General features: G+C 43.1%; 1 protein-coding gene across 1 annotated transcript in view; it reads left to right on the top strand.

Annotated features, from left to right (window-relative positions):
* LOC145392093 (dynein axonemal heavy chain 5-like) overlaps positions 1-21300 on the top strand; it is a 266709-nt gene that overhangs the window by 70824 nt on the left and 174585 nt on the right. The window contains exons 20-28 of the mRNA XM_080266547.1: positions 236-398; positions 6872-7014; positions 10948-11077; positions 12150-12171; positions 12870-12877; positions 13331-13338; positions 14651-14818; positions 18350-18520; positions 20453-20654. Coding sequence (XP_080122673.1) covers positions 236-398; positions 6872-7014; positions 10948-11077; positions 12150-12171; positions 12870-12877; positions 13331-13338; positions 14651-14818; positions 18350-18520; positions 20453-20654 — 1015 coding nt within the window. The remainder of the gene's footprint in view (positions 1-235; positions 399-6871; positions 7015-10947; positions 11078-12149; positions 12172-12869; positions 12878-13330; positions 13339-14650; positions 14819-18349; positions 18521-20452; positions 20655-21300) is intronic.

The following is a 21300-nucleotide window of genomic DNA, read 5'->3' as shown; positions in this document are numbered from 1 at the left end:
AATCGCTGGGGGCGGGAAATCACTTCAGGGCTGCATAATGTCGTCTGACGTTGGTCGAAATGAAATAGGATTTCTCTCGTCCTCAACACACTCAGGCTCCCGTTACTATTCGTGCTGCTGGAGAATATCGACTGACGTTACGTAGAATAAAAGACTAGAACTGTTCCTGACCATGTGAGGGATAAAGAGTTTTCTTACTAGATTCTAAAAGGTAACATAATATGGCGGTCGGCAGGAGCTGAACAGCCGCAGCGGCGTGGTGGAGGACGCTGTGCTGGAGCTGATAGGGCTGGTGCTGGCAGGGGTGGAGGGGGGCAGTACCGGGGATCACAACCCTCTCGCTTTCCTCACCCTCGACGATCTGGATGACAACACAGATCTGGACGATGCGCACTCAGGTAATCCGCCCCTGCAGTACCCGTCCACCTTACCTTTCTTCATTTTATTACATGTTTTATTTACCAGCTTTATTGCCTGTGCAGGAGTTGTCCTATGTCCAATGGCAATGCCTACTGTTGACCTAATAATTAATCACCATTCCATTATCACCAAATTATCATTCTAACACAATTTCTGACAGAGTTATGGCTGTTGTCTTGAATAATTCATTGGCGAGTGTGATCTATTGAGGATACCAACCCACTATGTCCGTCTTGGTCAGTCCTTTCATTCTTTTTTTCAGGCTTTTTCTCCACAACCATCCAACACCATCTTCGTTATTTATTTGTTTGACCATTGCTGATGACCTAGTAATAGCTTCACAGCACTCCAAAGCTCAGTATAAAACAAGCTCACTCCAACTGTACCTGTGCTCTTTGGAACACTGACTTTCTTTTATGAAGGGAAGAAGGAGCCGAAGGCCAGAAGCTCGTAAGATTGTTCCCTCCAAGAAAAACAAAAACAAGATTAGAGAGAGACAAATTCGAGATCTGTTCATTTCGAGATGCCTGGACACACTGCGCATGAAAGACTGGACTGGACTAAACAGAATGAGTGCCTCACCAACCAAATCCATCATCGCCGACTTCACGCCAGAAACGCGAATTTCAAACACGCCCTCAGGTCTCCCAGAGTAGACTGTAGCACCAGTCGAGCAGGGCAGTACTCCCGAGGTGGATGGAAAGCTGATGACAGGGAGTGCTGGAGCTCCCGTTTCATCAGCCCTCAGGACTAGTTCCTGACCATCCCCCTTTGCTGAACTTTTTCAGTGTCTCAGTTACACAGAGAGTAGGCCAGCATGCTCTCCAGTACAAATTTCTCTAACTATCTTCACCAAACTACATGCACAGTACACACTACACTTCCTATTCAAAATTACCAAAAATGGCGTCGATTAATCAAGCCTCGGAGTCCCCAGGGGGGGGGGACCATAAATGCCCCCGCCATCTGCCCCTCTCCCGGTGACGACTCGAGGTGCCTGGGACCACTGTCTGACTCTCTTCTTCTTCATTTCTGCAACATTCGCGGCCTTTTATCTAACTTTCGCTCTGTCGAACACCACCTCTCCTCCTCTAAACCTCACCTTCTTTTTCTAACGGAGACTCAGCTGTCTGAGGCAACCGACAGCAAACCCTTTTCTGTATCCTCCTACTTTCTCTATACTCATTTCAAAGCCAAAGGTGGCTGTTGTGTATATATACGCAACGACTTATCTTGCTCTCGTGTTCCTGAACTTGACTCTTCTGTGTTCTCCACACTCTGGCTTCGGCTTTCCTGTCATTCTCTGACTAAATATATCTGTGCTGTTTACTTATCCCCTAATTCTACTGACTATCAAAAATTCTTCGACTATCTTACTTCTACGATGGAACACATTCTGTTCATTTCTCCTTTCTCTGAAATCTCCATTCTTGGAGATTTCAATGTTCACCACCACCTTTGGCTCTCCTCTCCTTTCACGGATCCACCTGGTGAACAAGCCTACATCTTTTCTATCCTTAATGACCTAGAGCAGCTTGTACAGCACCCTACCCGTATCCCTGACCGCCTTGGAGAGAGCTCCAACATACTTGACCTCTTCCTCACAACTAATCCTTCTGCTTACTCTGTTAATCTTTTCTCTCCGTTGGGCTCCTCCGATCACAACCTTATTACCTTAACCTGTCCTATCACTCCGGTACGGCCTGTGGACCCTCCAGGGAAACGTCGTCTCTGGCATTTTGGAGCTGCAGACTGGGAGGCCCTTAGGCAGTACTTCTTTGATTTTCCCTGGAATGATTATTGCTTCCATGGCCGTGAGCCATCTGAGTGTGCCTTGCGCATTACGGAGGTTATTCTCTCGGGCATGGAAGCATACATTCCTTTCTCATATCCTTTGACTAATGCAAGAAAGTCTTGGTTTAATCACGCTTGTTCTAATGCTGTCCGCAACAAGGAGAAGGCCTACAAAAGGTACCGGAGCCAACCCACCCCTGAATCACATCATCTTTACGTTTCTGCCCGGAATCGTGCTAAGTCTGTTCTTAGCTCTACTAAAAATAATTTCATCCATACTAAATGCTCTCAACTCTCCAACTCGAATTCTTCCCGCTCCTTCTGGCACCTTGCCAAAAATCTTTCTAACAACTTTACCTCATCATCCTTCCCTCCTCTTTTCTACTCTGATGGTTCTGTAGCTATTTCTTCTACTGATAAAGCAGATCTCTTCGCACAGACTTTCTCCTCCAATTCCACCTTAGACGATTCCGGTGTTGTTCCTCCATCACTTCCCCCCTCTGACTTCCTCATGGCTGACATTAAAATTTCTTCAGTTGATGTATTTTCTGCCATCTCTGGCCTCAGTACTAACAAGGCATATGGGCCTGATGGGGTCCCTCCTGTTGTTCTCAAGAACTGTGCTTCTGTGCTTACACCCTGCCTAGGCAAACTCTTTCACCTTTGTCTGTCAACTTGTACCTTTCCTTCTTGCTGGAAGTTTGCTCTCATTCAGCCATTCCCAAAGAAGGGTGACCACTCCCAACCCTCCAACTATCGTCCAATTGCTTTAACGTCCTGTATTTCAAAAGTTTTCGAGTCAATTCTTAATAGAAAAATTTTAAGGCATCTTTCCTATCACAACCTTCTTTCCGATCGTCAGTATGGGTTCCGTCAGGGACGCTCCACTGGCGATCTTCTCACCTACCTTTCAGACTCCTGGTCATCCTCCTTTCGGAACTTTGGCGAAAGCTTTGCCATTCCACTTGACATCTCAAAGGCTTTCGATCGAGTCTGGCATAAATCTTTAATTTCCAAACTGCCCTCCTACGGTTTCTATCCTTCTATCTGTGCCTTCATCGCTAGCTTCCTTTCTGGTCGTTCTATAGCCGCTGTTGTAGACGGCCACCGTTCTTCTCCTAGATCTATCAACAGTGGTGTTCCTCAGGGCTCTGTCCTATCACCAACTCTCTTCCTTTTATTCATCAATGATCTTCTAAGCTGTACATCTAACCCTATCCACTCATACGCTGATGACTCCACCCTTCACCTTTCCATTCGGTTCCCGCAACGCCCATCTCAACAGTTACTTCAACAAACAAGGTATGAGGCTATGGCACACCTAATGTCTGACTTGGCTCGTATCTCTGACTGGGGTAAAAATAATATGGTTGTCTTTAATGCATCTAAGACTCAGTTCTTACACCTATCAACCCGACATAATCTTCCACAGGTATACCCATTAATGTTTAATAATATTCAGCTTAATCCTGCATCATCCTTGAACATGCTTGGGGTTTCATTTACTCGGGACTTATCTTGGAAAGATCATATTACATCTCTTGTAAAATCTGCTTCCAAGAGATTGGGTGTGCTAAGCCGTCTCCGCTCTTTCTTTACCCCTGCACAATTGTTGACTCTATACAGTGGTTTTATCCGCCCCTGTGTGGAGTACAACTCTCATGTGTGGGGAGGCTCCCCACATACAGCTCTTCTCAATAGGGTGGAGTCAAAGGCTTTTCGTCTCATTAACTCTCCTCGTCTTACTGACTCCCTTCAACCTCTGTCTCTTCGCCGCACTGTTGCATCTTTATCTCTTTTCTATCGCTACTTTAATGGTCATTGCTCCTCTGAACTGTCTGCTTGCATTCCTCCACCTCTACGACGGGCGCGTAGCACCCGTCTGGCAGCAAACTCTCATCCTTTTTCTGTCCAACTCTCTAATGCAAGAGTTAACCGTTACTCCCAGTCTTTCATTTATGCAACAGGTCAGCTCTGGAACTGTCTCCCTCTATCTGTATTTCCTGCTGCCTATGATCTCCAGTCTTTCAAGCGCAGTGTGTACAGGCATCTCCAAATGATCGGATCTTGAATTTGGCTCTCTATTGTGTTTTGTTTTTCTCTTGGAGGGAACTGTTACTGCGGGCTCATGGCCTTTGGTTCCTTCTTCCTCGCATAAAAAAAAAAAAAAAAAAAAAAAATCAGCTACTTCTATTGGAAAGACACCCCACATTTCTAGTACTTACTTTGAATACGGAAGTTACTTTTTCTCAACATACAAGCGACATCAGTGTCGAGGCGTCTCTTTAACCCAGTGCATTGAAAACAGTCACAGACATTACCTTTAGACAGTAGAAGGAATCTTTATGTAAAAAAAAAAAAGTCTATAAACAGTTCACAAGAAGGACATTGATGTACTGTACAAAGCCCAAACTGGACCCGCATCTTTGCCACCACAAGCATGGGAAAGCTGCACATAAACAAAACAAGGCCTAAAGAATAATAATAGGATGCACAAAGACTGGTAGTAAACACTTTCACCAAGAAACAAAAATACTCCCAACCAAGAATTATATTAATATAAAGGGCACACAATTTATTGTTTCAGCTTAAGATCTCTGTCACCCATGAAACGTTATGATGCGTCACCCCCTCCGCAGAGACCAGAAACAAGCAACTTTCTAACAGTACACAAAATGACTCAGTAACATCCCTTCTCCTCCTCCTCCTCCTCCTCCACCCAACACCGCACTTTACAGGCACATGCACGAGCGACATATCCATCTAAAGCCTCCAACTATACAGCATCCTTCATGAACTGCCACCAGACACACATCCCTCAGACACTATCCATCCAGAGAGACACGATTACACCTAACATAATACCATGGGGTCATCTCCAATCCCTGCTCCAGTACCAGCATAAAACATAATTCACAGACAATCTCTGTGTCCATGCTGTAGTGCAGTCCTAAACACAACACAGTTAATTATCTCATATATCTCACTATACAAACTCAATTCTTCAACATAACTAAAGATCTGTTGGTGCACCCGGTGGGAGTAGCCAGTTTTCTGCAGTCACTGTGCTCACGTCCAGATGCGCCAGGTGCAACAGCAGCATCACCACCATCACCACAAACAATAGTAGCAACAAGGATTACCCTTTAAAGTATTGTTTATCGATTGCTAAAGCCTTATCATTTTATTTTCGGTCATGCTACATAACATTTTCTTTTGCTAAACGTGTCTTGGTAACATTCTGTTAAGCAAATAATGACTATTAAAAAGCGCATTCGTCGGCGGAGTACCAGCGTAGTGCCGGCTGGCATAACTTCCAGCCTGCATAACTGTCAGAGGAACAGCAGTCAAAATGACATTTGATATTTCCCGCACGATTTGATGTGGAACATATTAACTTACTCGTATTACTCCAGTGGTCGTACCTGACCGCAGCAGGTTACATAGACTGTTTTAGGTCCCATTAGCCATGCTCAGATCCACCCAGATCAATTTCAGTAGGCAGATTTTTTCAGTCCAGGTCCAGTAAAGTTCATGTGGATTGTTAAAAGTTAGTTCAGGGTAATTTAAGTCTAAATAGATTCATTGAAACCATTTTAGTATTCATTCAGGTCCATCACATCTAACCGGCTCATTCAGACAGGTCATGTCCAGTGAGGATCAGTTAGTAGTTAGGTGCACTAAGAGGTAACCAGGCCCGCCCATATATATCAGTGCTGCCTCACGCCCAGTCAGTCTCATTACGGCAACTTCAGCGTAGTAGTCAGGTGATTTCAGGTCAGTTTATGGTAATTTAGGACCAGTCATGTCCAGCTGGGCTCAGTTAAACCCATTCAGGCCATCTACTTCCACTCAGATCTTCCACATCCATTCAGGCTCAGTCAGGTCATATGATAAGCCTTCAGTGTCTTTCAGATCCAGTGAAGTATGTGCAGTATGTTCCGGTTCGATCGGATCCACTCGGGTCATTTAAGTTCATCCAGACCAGTTACGTTCATTCAGGTCGTTCACATCCAATTAGGCTCAGTTAGGTCTGTTCACGTCCGTCCAGTTCCATTCAACCATATTTAGGTCTGTTCAGGATAGTTGGGTCATATCAGATCTCGTGGGGTAAATTCAGATCCAAATAGACCCACTCGTCTTTTGCGTTTACTTTGTTTTCATCCAGTCAGCTCAGTCTGGTTCCATAAGGCCCAGTCAGAACACTTTGGTCTATGCAGGTGATTCATATCTGTTTAGACTCAGGCAGGTCACTCCAGATGTGTTCAGGGTCATTCGGGCAAGTCAGGTCCATTGATATTCACTCATGCCGTTAGGTTCACTCAGGTTCATTTACAATACTTCAGGCCGTCGACATCCACACAGTCTCAGTTAGGCCAGATTAAGAATTTTCAGGCCAGTTCATCTCAGTTACATCCATTCTCGGCCATTGCTTGCAGGCGGCCCAATTCAGACCAGTTCAAGTCCCATTACTTTCATTCAGGTCAGGATGGATCCATTCTAGCCATTCTAATTAATATAAGTCATAATTAGTTCCTGAATCTGGTTTTGTATGGCGCAAAGGTGTCTTTTATTCTTTCTTTTATGCACAATAAATAGCGTGTAAAAACAAGTGATAAAAGAGGGAAAAAATTGTGATGCATTGTCGTGGTTGCAGTGTCGTCAGGCGGAGGGTCGTCACGGAGGAGCCCGGTGCCCATGGCGGAGGGCGCCTTCCCCTCCACGCTGGAGCCGCCGCCACCCAAGACACTGTCACTCAAGGAGAAGGTGGCGCGCAAGAAGAAAGAGATGAGGGAGAGGGTCAGTCCATTGCCTTATGTAGATAAGTATAAAACGACTTTCTATATATATATATTTCACATGTGTCCGACTTTGAACATAGACTTGTCTTTCCGTTCCCTAAGGCCCAGCAATCCTTCTTCGTGCCGCATATTTTCAAACGTCACCGCTGAGACACAAATATGCACTGTCCATATCGAATACATGCCAGAGAGGTCGTATTCAGGACTAATGTAATTGCACATTCAGCTTCGGAGAGGCTTTCGTGCTGAACGAGTCAGATATAGGCCACAGTAACTTTCATTAACCACAGCAACATTTACTTCAGCCATCGTGGAATAAGGCTATGGCACACCTTGTCTCTGACTTGCCTCATATTTCTGATTATGGTAAAAGAAATACTGCTGTTTTTAGTGCATCAAAAACTCGGTTCATCGTTTGGTCCGTCAAAATCTTCTGTAGGAGTATCCTTCCCTCAATATCCCTGGGGTTTCATTCACTTGGGGCTTATCATGAAAAGATCACATTACCTCGCTTGCAAAATCTGCTTCTAAAACACTGGGTGTGCTAAGCCAACCCCGCACCTTCTTTGCTTTCGCACAGCTGATGACTTTGTACAGTGGTCTTATTCATCCATGTGCTGAGTTCAAGGTAAATGGCATTAACTGATTTAATGCTGTCGTACAAGTTGATAATATCAGTGAAAAAATAAAGTAGATTAGTAAGACATGGACGCTTATTTTGGAATCTGTGCTGAGAGTCTTTGATGAGATTGTCCTGTTCTAAATGCTTGACCAATTTATCACTAATTATGTGCACATAATACACACGTTGCAACTGTATCCTATGACACGGCAAAGAAAATCAGTTGATTCCATAAAATGATCAACAGGCTCTTACCAACGTTACCCTGCTTCATCCCTCTCATTCGTTAACTCGCACAATGGTACTTCTCAGTAGCTACACACACACACACACACACACACACACACACACACACACACACACACACACACACACACACACACACACACACACACAATCCTTATAACTAGGTAACGAACGCAGTCAAGACATCATTGAGTAGATTTTTATAGTTCAAGTTCTTTACATCAAGCCTGTTCGGCAGCAGGGTAGATAACTCTGATTACCCTGCTTTGTACTCTGCCACTGTCTCACTGCAGCCTGTTGCATACATGAATGGCTGTGAGTATAGTTTAATTCTTGTATTAGGGAGTTGGATGGAAAATGGGAGAAAGTATGTTCCCAGATGGGTACTACGCACCCACCGTAATGGATGAGAGATGCCAGCAGAAAGTTCAGAAGAGCGGTGACCACTGAACTTGCTGTAGTAAAGAGATAAGGATGCAACAGTTCGGCGAAGACAGAGAGGATTGATGAGGTCAGTAAGAGGTGAGGAGCTGAGGAGACGAAAAGCCTTCGACTCCATTATGTTTAGAAAGCTGTGTGTGGAGAATCCCTTCACACATGAGAGTTGACCTCAAAAAGGCATTTGATAATGTTCCGCATATCCGACTTGCAGAGAAACTGCGCGTCTGGTATTGGTGGCAGTGTACTAAGATGGATTGAAAACTGGTTTACGAATCGTAAACAAAGAGTTGTAATCAGTTGTAAGGAATCAGACTGGAAAAATGCTATAAGTGGAGTACCGCAAGGCTCAGTTTTGGTTCCAATATTGTTCTTGATTTAAACAGACGACATTGATAATGGCGTGTTTTGTAAAATATAAAAATCTGCTGATTATAGGAAGATTGGTAGGCTAATAGAGTAGATACTCCAGAACAAAAAAAAAATGATTCAAAGGTATCTTGAAAAAATGCTTAATTGGACGGTAAAATGGCAAATGGATTTTAATACTGATAAATGCAAAGTTCTGTATGTTGGAAGTAAAAAGGAAAAATGTAGTTATTCAACGAATCATTCTCGACTCATGAATGTAAACAATGAAAAAGATCTAGGTATAACTGTAACATGATCTGAAGCCAAGTAGGCTAAACAGTGCATAGAAGCTATAAAGAAGACAAACAAACTGTTTGGATTTATAGGTAGATCATTTGAGTTCAGATCTGAAAATATAATTCTTACCATGTACAGTTCCTTAATGCGTCCACATCTAGAGTACTGTGTGCAGTTCTGGTCGCCGTATTACAGGAAAGATGTAGAGAAATTAGAGAGAGTGCAGCAACGAGTAACAAAAATGATACCCAGACTGAAGAACAAATCATACGAGAAGCGGTTAAATGAGCTGCAGTTATTTAACCTATTAAAGCGCAGACTACAAGGGGATCTGATTCAAGTATTCAGGGTTATTAAAGGGATTGATAATATGGATGTTGACAAATACTTTGCAATTGATCGTTCGAGCTACACTAGTTGTAATGGGTACAAGATTATTGGAAAGCATTTCCAGTCAAATGAAGCCATGCATTTTTTCTTTAACAGGGTTGTTAACATTTGGAATAAACTGCCAAGGGATGTCGTTGATTTCAGTACAGTGGTAACATTCAAAATCGCATGGATAAGTATCTCGCATCTAATCCCCAGCTAAACACCTTCATGACTGAATGATAATGTAAACCGTTTTTCTCTATTTCAGATCGTGATGAAACTATAGCAGGGAAATATTATGATATTAATGATACTTGTAGCTCATTGACACTTGTAATGAATAGATACAGTAGGACAGAATATAGTTTACCACTGTTAAGTCGTTCCTATGAAAATTCCATGTCAGCTTTTCCTGTATAACACTGAATAGGACAGTATAGTGTAATAAACAAAGTAAATCGCCTAGGAATGAGGGTTTGGGAGCTTATTTAACCCACGAGAATGTAGGGCCAAAGGCGGTATTCTCGTACGGTTAGCGAGCATACCGGTACTAACACCTCTTGCTTACCATTTTATTTCTGAGCGTTCTCCATTACTATATTCCTGTGTGTTATTCATGCAATCTCTGTCGATATTCAAAAGAGTTTCTATGCTGCATGGTAGTCCTTCTCACTTTTTTCGTCCGCCCACACACACGTGATGACGGAAAGTGATAGGGCACGGCGCTATGGATCATTTAAACTTAAGAAACCGAAAAACACGACTTGCAAGTGTAAGATAAAAGTTGACTATCCATGTCATGTGTGTGGAAATCAGACATGACAGTTAATTTATTAATGCAAAAGCAAACTTTTTATAAATTACTGAAACTTAACATTACTGTAACATTGACGTATTTGTTCAGTGCAGGTAGATTGACTGAGTATTTTATGGACTGTTAGCACATTTAAATAGTAATGTGATTGTTATAACCACTCTCAACAGTGTAGTAGTTTGTACAGTTAATTAATAACAACAAATGCAACTGATAACCATAACATAACTGAGAAAGAAGAAAGAGAGGAATGGGCAGTCATCCGAGAACAGCACTACATCGAGTGAGTGGATGGTGAGCCCCTCCACTATCTATCTATATATATATATATATATATATATATATATATATATCTATCTATATATATATATATATATATATATATATATATATATATCAGCCAAATTATTTTTTCTTTATTTGAGTCGATAGGAAATTAAATCAATAAATATTAAGCATATATAACTCGATCAGCATGAAACTCAAAATTTAATATTTGACGGCAATCCCAGTGTGTATCCTAAGCCCTCATATTTGCTGCATTCCAAGCCAGCTGCTACAGTAGGTGTATGGCGCGTGGCTTGTTTCTCAGTGTATTCCAGATCCAGTCAGGATCATTTTCCAGTATGTCTGTTTTCTTTGTTTTATTTCGATCATGATTTGCCCCACTTGTATTTTTCCAGTGCAAACTATATCTTAACTAATACTGTTTCCATTTCATGTGATCTATCAAAGTAGAAAAATTGTAAGTATCTAGCACACTAACCTGTGGCCTGTGTGATGTGTGGCAGGTGGAGTCAGCAGCCAGGGACCTGCGTCGGACCTATCACCGTCGAGTGCTGGACGTGCTGATCAGGTCCATCAGGGGGGCGCTGGACTCAGTACGCAAACACACCTCGGTGGTCCCATCCCGCAACCAGCGTACGGCACGCTAACATTAGCCTGTTATCGGCATTCAGTTCAGACAGATTCTAAAAAGCACAACCTGAGTTTGATTTTGTGATTCTGATACTAAGTGATCGATGCCTCAGTCTAACTTATAAATCAAGGAAATGAGTTCTAGAGAAATTGTTGGATTTAACCTGTATATTACTGTTAGGAATCATAAGTTAGTCACCTTTTCATTTAGCGGTTTGGAAAACATCAACTCACTTTTTCAAAAACTGTATCAATTATTATTATTATTATGGGTGGTGAATTGAATGAAAGGAAGGCAATGATTGATTATGTGTGTGTGGATGAAAGGATGCGAAGATGTGTAATGGATGCAAGAGTTTATAGGGGTTGGGGGAGTGGACTTTCTGACCACTACTTGGTGGTGGCCAGAATTAAAGTTCAAGTAAGATGGAGGAATAGAAGAAGGGAAAGACGAGAGGAAGGAGTAGTTGCAAAGAGAGTGGAAAGGTTACAAGAGTGAGAAAAAGACAGAGTATAAGAGAGACGTGGATGAACGATTGGGCAAATATGAATTGGAGCAGATGGGAGACGTGGAAGGTGTGTGTAGAACATTTACAGAATATGTGCAGCATGTGATGTGGTATGTGGAAGGAAGAGAAGACGGAGGGGGGTGCAAGGAACAGCGTGGTGGACTGAAGAGGTGTAACAGGCTGTCACAAAAGAAGAAAGCATACAATGAATGGATGAGAAATAGGGGCGTGGAAGAGGTTGAGAGGAGGAAGAGACAGTTATATGTAGAAAGAAAGAGGTGAAAATATTAGTAAGAGAGAGTAAGAAGAGAGTGGATGAGGAATTTGGAAGGAATTTGAGTGTAAATTGGAGGGACTGTAAGAAAATGTTCTGGAAAGAGGTGGAAAGAGTAAGACAGGATGGAAGTGAAGTTAGCAGGGGAGTGAAAGATAAAAATGGTAGATTACTAGTGGAGAAGGGAGAAAAAGTGAGCAGATGGAGAGAACACTTTAAGGAATTGTTGAACGTAGAGGATGGAAGTAATGCGAGTATAAGTGGCTGGGGAATGGCTGGGAGAAGGAGGGAGGTGAGAAGACAGGAAGAAATCAGTAGGATAGAAGTTGTGGAAGCAATGAAGAAAGTTAAATCAGGGAAAGCCCCAGGAATTGATGGAGTGTGTGGTGAAATGCTGAAGCATGGGGGAGAGATAGTAGTAGAATGGATGTGGAAGATGTGCAGATTGGCCTGGGAGGAAGGTAGAGTCCCGGAGGATTGGAAGTCAGGTATAATTATTCTCTTGTACAAAGGAAAAGGGGAAAAAGAGTTTGTGGTAATCAAAGGGGCATTTGTCTTCTAAGTATAATAGGAAAAGTGTATGGTAGGATACTTATTGACAGAGTTAGAGAAAGAACAGAGAAATTAGTTGGAGAAGAACAGGGAGGCTTTAGGAAGGGAAGAGGTTGTGTAGATCAGATATTCATGCTCAGATCTTTAGTGGAAAAGTTTCTAGAGAAGGGAAAGAAGTTGTATGCGGCTTTCATGGATTTGGAGAAAGCATATGACAGGGTGGATAGACAAGGATTGTGGAAAGTGTTAAGAATATATGGAGTAGATGGGAAGTTGTTGAGTGCTGTGAAGAGTATGTACAATGGTGCGAAGGCTGCAGTGCGTGTGGATGGTGAACTAAGTGAATTTTTCTCTTTGAAAGTTGGTTTGAAACAGGGATGTGTCATGTCTCCATGGTTGTTCAATCTGTACATGGATGGGGTAATAAAAGAGGTACAAGGTAGGGTAGTGGATGTTGGAGTGGCCCTGGTGAGAGAGGATAGTGTTTGGAAACTCCCTGTACTGTTGTTTGCAGATGATACTGTGTTGTTGAGTGAAGACGAAGGAGCTGCAGGGCTTGGTGGATGAGTTTGAGAGAGTGTGTAAGAAACGGAATCTAAAGGTGAATGTAGGGAAGAGTAAAGTGATGGTCTTTGAGAGGTGAAGTCAGTGAATGTACAGCGAGGTTGGATGGTGAGGAATTGGAAAATGTGAGTACGTTTAAGTACTTGGGTAGTGTGATGACCAAGGATGGAGGTTTGGAGGGTGAAGTGCTTGAAAGGGTACAGCAGGGAAGAAAGGTTGCTGGTTCTTTGAAAGCAGTGATAAGAAACAGGGAAGTGAGCATGGAAGTGAAAAAGTTACTACATGACAGTATTGTGATACCAACTCTAACGTACGGAAGTGAAGCTTGGACGTTGTTGGAAGGACACAAGTTAAGAGTGAGAGCAGTGGAAATGAGTTATTTAAGAGGAGCCTGTGGAGTCACATGGAGAGACAGGCTGACGAATGAGGATATAAAGGAGCGTTGTGGTGTTGATGTGGATGTGACAGGAAGCGTTATGAGGAACACACTGAGGTGGTTTGGCCATGTGGAGAGGATGGAGGGTGAAAGACTGACGAAGAGAGTGTATGTGAGTGAGGTGGAAGGGGAGAGAGGGAGGGGGAGGCCGAGGATGAGATGGAGGGATGGGGTGGAAAGGTATATGAGAGAGGGGGGTGTGAGTTGGGAGCAGGGGAGTGAAATGGCGGGGGACAGGGCGACTTGGAGGCGATTTGTTTGTGGCCACCCCAAACGGGATTGAGGCGTCTGGCAATAGATAGATAGACAGATTATTATTATTATTATTATTATTATTATTATTATTACTGTTACTATTATTTAGATAACTAAATAACCCATGTATGGTATAAGGCAACATATAGTATTACGTAGCTTCAAGATTGCAAAGGTCACACAAATGTCTTTACTCGTGAACTTCCTTTAATAAATCACCTAAAGTCTTTCTCCCATACTACTGTAGTCAGAGAAAAGAATAGGGAAGCAGGTAATGTCTCCAACTCCCGTCCAGCCAGCAAGAGTATACATCACTTGCATTACGTCCTGTTTTTCCTGTGAACTTAGGCCAAGAAGTCTGCTATGAAGGTTCAGTAGTTCGCCCGCCAACACACACACACACACACACACACACACACACACACACACACACACACACACACACACACCAGTGGTAACGTTCTCGCTTGCCATCTGGTAGACGGGAGTTCGCGCCTCGCTCAGATTGCGAAAAGTTTCACTGACGAAGTGGGTGGTTACTGTCCCTCTTGAGCAAGGGGACGGATGTGCGCGTGTGTGAATGTCACAGCCTTGCCCTTAGATCGGACTATATGAGCTCTCACCTCCCTTCCAGGAGGGTAAAAGCTGATGATCACGACAATCAAGTGATCCTGACCGACCCGGTGAATTACACACACACACACACACACACACACACACACACACACCTAAATACACATGCCCTTGCCCCCTCACAAGTCATTACCTGAATATTAATAAATATTCATTAATATGCTAGGCATAACCCATTGAAGACTGATATAAGCAGTTTCATTTCTGAGTTTTAGGGATAGTCAGTAAGAAATGTTATAACTAAATTAAAATGATAAACAGTTAATATCAACAGTCACGGGAGCCTAATCTGTTAAACTCATTGCGTTCATGTTTCCACTGTGGTAGTTGATGAGCGTGGGACTGAGCTTGAGGGCAGCGTGGGTGTGGCGCTGGTGGAGCTGAGTGCGTCCTTGGTGTGGCCGGGGGTGCAGGTGACGCCCAGCCTGGCCGCGGTGCAGGAGGCCATCAACAAGGTGGCCAAGATCATCCTCTCCACCGCCATGGGAGTCTCGCAGTGGCTCAGGTGCCGCAGCGACCAGGTCGGTCACACACTATTTGTCCAATGCGCTGATATTGATAGTTGGGATGCTAGTAAGGTGGTACACACAGGTTCGAATCCCTAGAAGGAGGCTGGAGATGTTTAAGTCATGTGTTGCCATCCATCCATAATTGTTCTGTACTATGATAGCCCTTACGTCGAATTCCATGCACTTCGTAAAGTTGATAAGTGTAGTATAGGACTGGCTCTTACCGTTTTTGGCGAAGCTGTACGAGAGCTCCCTGTCGTAGCCTATTATACAGCACAGTATCGTACTGCATTGCATCGTTTCTAGCGACTTCAACATCTTGCATGCGTCGGTCTTGGTCACCTAATGGCAGCTCTCCACGACGCTCGATCTATGGCAGCCTCCCTATTCAATTCGTTATCCCTGAGGACACATTCTGTGACCTCGTTCCAGGTCTTTTACGGTCTGCCTCTCGCAACCCTACGCCCGACGTTCACATAGTTTATTTGCTATATGTAGTCTGGCCTGATTATCATTGACATGAAGAACTGCGTAAATGGGTAAGGCAAAACTTTATTAGTTTTAAATCCAAGAAAAGTGGTTTTACTGGACCTGACCTGACTGTAAAACGACATTATGATTCAAGTCTTCATATCCCTTCGAGCTTCAACGTAGAGCAAATAAACTTAACTTCATATAGCCTACAAGTAATGTTATCCCTATGCTAATGGCAGGAGAAGGTTCCTCATTGTAATTCATATTTCACTCTCAAAAACAAAAAAAAACAAAAAAAAAAAATTCATGGTGGACTGATTTACACGGATTTGTGGAGCCTCTGTTGGCCGGGTTGATAACGCGTGCGTCTTTTGACCATAGAAACTTCGGTTTGAGGCTAACTGGGTAATAATACTGTAGTAAGTCCTTACATCTATTCTCATGTGTTCGCCCACTGTCGAGATTTCCAGGTTGACATACTGTATTCAGACGTCTAGCACACAGACGCTGTCACTCCAACAGAACAGTTTTCCATATGTACTTCTAAGTTCTCACCCTATGCTCAAGTTCTTTCCATACCCACCCCCCGTTCGTGTAGCGCTCGGATGATGACATGATGATTGGGCACGGGGCTATGGATCATCAGACTTTAGAAACTAAAAAACACGACTTGCAAGTGTATGATAAAAGTTGACTATACATGCCAGGTGTGTGGAAATCAGCCGTGACAGTAAATTTATCAGTGCAAAAGCAGACTTTTTATAAATTACTGAAACTTAACATTACTGTACCTTGAAATAAGTGTAGCGTAACTATCATTTATATAAGTTTTGTACAGATAACACCTTATGGATATCCTCTGTAATTTACGCACCGCAGTCAAAATTATCGTGATATGTTAATTATTTTAGTACGGTAACCCCATTCCTTAACTTCTGCTATCTCCAGACGATTAATTTTCAACGCATGGAAGGCCTATCGAATGGAAGGAGCCAGAAACAGTCTTCAGTACACCTTTCATACAGTTACTCCATCTCTGAACCTCACCATTGCTACATTCAGACAGTATTATTCAACCCATCACCTTCAGTCCTATGACATACTGCATACTATTTTCTCACTATAGATGGACGATTTTATTTAACTTAAGATGGCCCTGTATTAATGAAGATGATGATAAAGGCTACATCTAACCACTCCAATTCGGAAAGTCTCCTCTAAGCTGAAAAAACTCGTCTAGAGCTGGCGATAAAAAGTCTTCGGCATGGAAAGTTAAGGGAGATTTTTCGTAGTGATAGAGTTCAGATACACCATACTCATTGCCAGAGTGAGAGAGGTCCTTCCTAATGGTCTTGTAGGCCAATAAAAAGGAAAAAAAAATGCTCAGGCCGGATCCAGTACTCTGCAAAAAGGGGTTGTGATTTGTAGTGAAGTTACAAGTCTGAACTCATGCGGACTCATTAGCTGATCCTCAGAATTTATTATCAAAAATCTCTTCCCGCCGAAATTATTCCACGATAACATCTATGTAATATTTATGTAAGATAAGTAATCATTTCTCTGCCAAAAATGGGGAGAGGAGGGAACTTGCATCGCCCCTCCCCCCATCCGTACCCTGGAACTGAAAGATAAGATCCTCGCTTTCTCTCTGACTGTAAGGTGAATGGTATCTGCATGAGTGATGGCGATGTGAGATGCTGTTTTTAGTACGTTTTTTTATAATGTCATCAAGGGAAATCAACTTGTCATTTACCCCATAAAGTACTGGGCCTCTTTACTCTTGGGATCCTACACCTCAGAAGTAATGTAGTAATATGTGATTGGCTATTTTCATCTAACGCCATACATTGTTTGTCAGGATGCAGTAGCTAGAACAAAAATTATAAACTTACCTTTTAATGTGCTGGGACCCTACAACTCGAGGGGGGTAATACAAGTATTATTGGATGTATATACACGTGAGCTGAGTGAGTTCTTTGATCTCAATGTGGGACTGAAACAGGGGTGTGTGATGTCTCCATGGCTGTTTAATATATATATGGATGGGGTTGTAAAGGAGGTGCAAGGTAGGGCAGTGGATGTGGGGCTGGCCCTAATGAATGAGGGTGAGATTTGGAAGCTTCCTGTGTTGCTGTTTGCTGATGATACAGTATTGTTGAGTGAAGATGAATGGGAGTTGCAAGGTTCGGTGAATGAATCTGGGACAGTGTGTAGGAGGAGGAAGCTGAAAGTTAATGTAAACAAAAGTAAAGTTATGGTGTTTGAGAGGAATGAAGCCACAGAGTATGCAGTGAGGTTGGATGGTGAGGATATGGAGAATGTGAGTGCATTCAAGTACTTGGGTAGTGTGATGAGTAAGGATGGAACTTTGGGGGATGAAGTACGTGAAAGGGTACAGGAAGGAAGGAAGGTTGTTGGTACACTGAAAGCAGTGATGAGAAATAGGGAGGTGAGTATGGAAGTTAAGAAGTCACTGCATGATGGTATTGTGATCCCTACCCTGACGTATGGAAGCGAGGCGTGGACCTTGCAAGAGGGGAACAAGTCAAGAGTGAGAGCAGTGGAAATGAGTTACTTGAGAGGAGCATGTGGAGTGACGTGGAGGGACAGGTTGACGAATGAAGAAGTGAAGGAACGTTGTGGGGTAGATGTGGATGTGGTTGAGAAGATTAGGAGAAATACACTGAGGTGGTTTGGACATGTGGAGAGAATGGAGAATGAAAGACAGACTAAGAGGGTGTATGTAGGTGAGGTGGAGGGAGGGAGAGGGAGGGGTAGACCGAGGATGAGGCGGAGGGATGGAGTTGAGAGGTATATGAGGGAAGGGGGGGTGAGTTGGGGGGAGGGTAGTCAAATGGTGGGTGACAGAGTGACTTGGTGGCGTTTTGTCTGCGGCCACCCTTTGCGGGATTAGGGCGTCGGGCTATAGATAGATAGATAGATAGAATATACACGTTGCACTGTCACTTGTCATGATACACGAGAGAGAGAGAGAGAGAGAGAGAGAGAGGGAGGGGGGATATACTCTGCAGTGATAGATGTTAACCCTGTCTCTCCTATAACTGACAGGCGACGGCTGTGCGTATAGTGGGTGACGACATGAGGAAGGGGTTCAAGGGCCTGGACGAGGTGTTGGAGGTGCCCGCCATGCCTAGGAACTACTACACTCACGTCTGCCAGAGCAAGGACATCTCCAAGATCATGAGTCACATGACAAACTCGTTCCAGGCCATCAAAATCGTAAGTAAGGTTGATCTTAGTCTTGAAGGGTAACTGCTGGTGAGAGTGAAACAGTGTCTGGTGAGCGAGAGGGCGATTCTTGGTGCATGTGATGTATTGATGAACGATAAGGAATGGAGAAGGTGATCTTGAGTCCTGGAAAGTAAACGGTTGCAGAGAAAGGTCATTTTCACTGTGATGTGTTGATGATTAAAGAGAAGTGGGAAGTGGTGGAAGGTATTAGGTACATACTCGTATGTACAGAGATGGTAAAGGTGTAAAGAAAGTGGAGTGCGAATTGGAACAGGGAAGTCAAGTGGCTGGTACTATGAAGGCTTTGATGGAAGAGGTCCGAGTGTAAGCGGTGCAAGAGCACGTCATTGAAAGTTTGATAATGCCCACATTAACGAATAGGTGTGGTGTTTGAGTAACAAATATCAAGAGTTAGGGTAGTAGAAATGGGCTGTAAGGAATGTATGTCGATAAGGAATACAGACACATGTACAAGATACAGAGTAAGAAGGAATATTGGCCAGGGGAAAAAATATATTGTTAGAAGATATGGTCATATTGTGACTACGGATATGAGCAGGATAGTAAAAATTATATATATATATATATATATATATATATATATATATATATATATATATATATATATATATATATATATACAGAGAGAGAGAGAGAGAGAGAGTTGACCATTTTACATCGGTCATATCCACAAGGCTGTTTTGTATCTGAAGAGGTTTTTCTTCTGTTTTGTCTAATGTGACTGAGCCAAGCAATTTAAAGTTGTTCTCGTTTATTCCACCTCTTTTTGCAGAAGTAATGCTTGTGTCGTCTGTGCATTGAGCTTACGAGTGACCCTTCCATTGAGGTAGTCTGTTTACTGAGAAAAGATCCAGTATTTCAGACTGATTCCAGGAATTTTTATGATGTCTGTAGAGTGAAGTGGTTGGTCCCTGAGTGTGGCTTGAAGGTGCCTCTGACGATAATGTGTGTGCATGCGGTGATGTTTGATTTATTTTTCTTTTAAGCAGTCATTTTATCTTTCATGAGCCATATTTCTATTAAAGGCATTTGTTATTGGAACAGTTTCGTTGTTTGATATGTCTTGAATTACGATGTTGTTACCAGGTCATCAGAGTAGGATAGAGCTCATAAGAAAAGTGGTAAGTGGGGAGAGGAGTACAATTACCCTAAAGACTGGACGACACGACCAGTTTGCCTTGTGTGCGGTTGGTGGCCATGCCGAGCTATTGTGATTCCCGAATGTACCGATCGAGTAAGGATAGTGTTTCAGTTTTCCCGCGTGAATAATCTTTTGTGAGGTATCTTCCGTCCCCAGGCTTTAACATCATGCGTCCTAGCTGACAGTGGCAACAAGATTTTAGAGAAACAGGCTGATGCGCGAGGGTGAGGTGATGGAGTATTGAGGAAGGCCGCTGGGAAGACCTGTCCATTTCGGTCTTGGCACCTCAGCTTGTGTACCCCCAGAAAGTCAGCATCTCTGGTTACAGTCATCTTTAGTAATGTGACCTCGTGTATACCTTCGTTTACTAATACACTGCTCTCTCTCTCTCTCTCTCTCTCTCTCTCTCTCTCTCTCTCTCTCTCTCTCTCTCTCTCTCTCTCTCACCAAACCGTCCCACTACACTACATCATCCCAAAACTCGTATTCTCGTCGGATAAAGAAGCTCCCTAACACCTCTTCCTTAGCTATTTATTTTTTGATACGGCTGGTTAGTGTCCTTCTGTACGTTATTTATCCAGAATCCGGAGATATTGGGAGGATATATGAAACACAGAAGAGGAGAGTAAGGTAAAATAAACAAAACAAATCACTTAGGGAAAGGTGTAAGGGAGTGAGAATAGGGTCCCAAGTCACCATACATCAAGAATCCCTATCCGCCCTCCTCATTCTCGGTCTCCCTCTCTTCACACGTCCAGGAGCTGCAGGACTCATTCAGCATCTGGGATAAGTACCATCACCTGTGGCGTGTGGACAAGGAGCAGGCCATCCGTGAGTTCATCCAGAGCGGCCCCACCCTGCAGGACTACGACAAGACCCTGCGCAGCTACGTCACCCTTGAGAAGCAGATCAAGAGTGAACCCAGCTGCTACAGGGTCGGCGCGCTGGCGGTCAATACAGGTCAGGTTAGGTTAGGTTAGGAGACAGTATAGGATAGGATAGGATAAGTTAGGATGGGGTAGGATGAGATGGAATGGAATAGGATAAGACAGGATATATTAGGACAGAGCAGGATAGGGTAGGATAGGACAGTAGGAAAGGACAAAACAAGATCGTACAGGCTAGGGCAAGACAGAAGAGGGTACGATAGGACAGGACAGGTTAGGATAGGTCAAGGTAGACTAGGACAGGAGAGGAGAGGATAGGTTAGGACAGGATCTAACGAATCCAACTGCTGTCAGGTTAGGTCCCCGACGGCCAATATGTTGTGCATGTCACGGGGTTTTTAAAATATCACTGTGTTTTTAAAATAAATGCTCAATATTATTTAATTGATAATAATATTCAATGATATTGAAGAGCAGGGACAATGATTGTCTTACTAAATCAAACAACGATTACTTTACGCTGGCCTGCTTCGCACGATTCTCTCAGAACGAGAATTTATAAACTTTCTCAACAGTACACAGCAGAGACTAATTACTCACAAATGCTGAATTAGTACTGTTAGCCTCTGGAGAAAGTTACTTCACCCCTGACAATAAATAACTAATACTAATAATAATATCAGGTTCTTGGTGATTCTTAACTCCTAGGTGGCACAACG

This window comes from Coenobita brevimanus, chromosome 21 (assembly GCF_032717465.1).
Source record: "Coenobita brevimanus isolate Jiangsu-jjx chromosome 21, ASM3271746v2, whole genome shotgun sequence".
Taxonomy (NCBI): domain Eukaryota; kingdom Metazoa; phylum Arthropoda; class Malacostraca; order Decapoda; family Coenobitidae; genus Coenobita; species Coenobita brevimanus.
The sequence above is the reverse complement of the archived record's forward strand: the minus strand, read 5'-3'. Positions and strand labels throughout refer to the sequence as shown.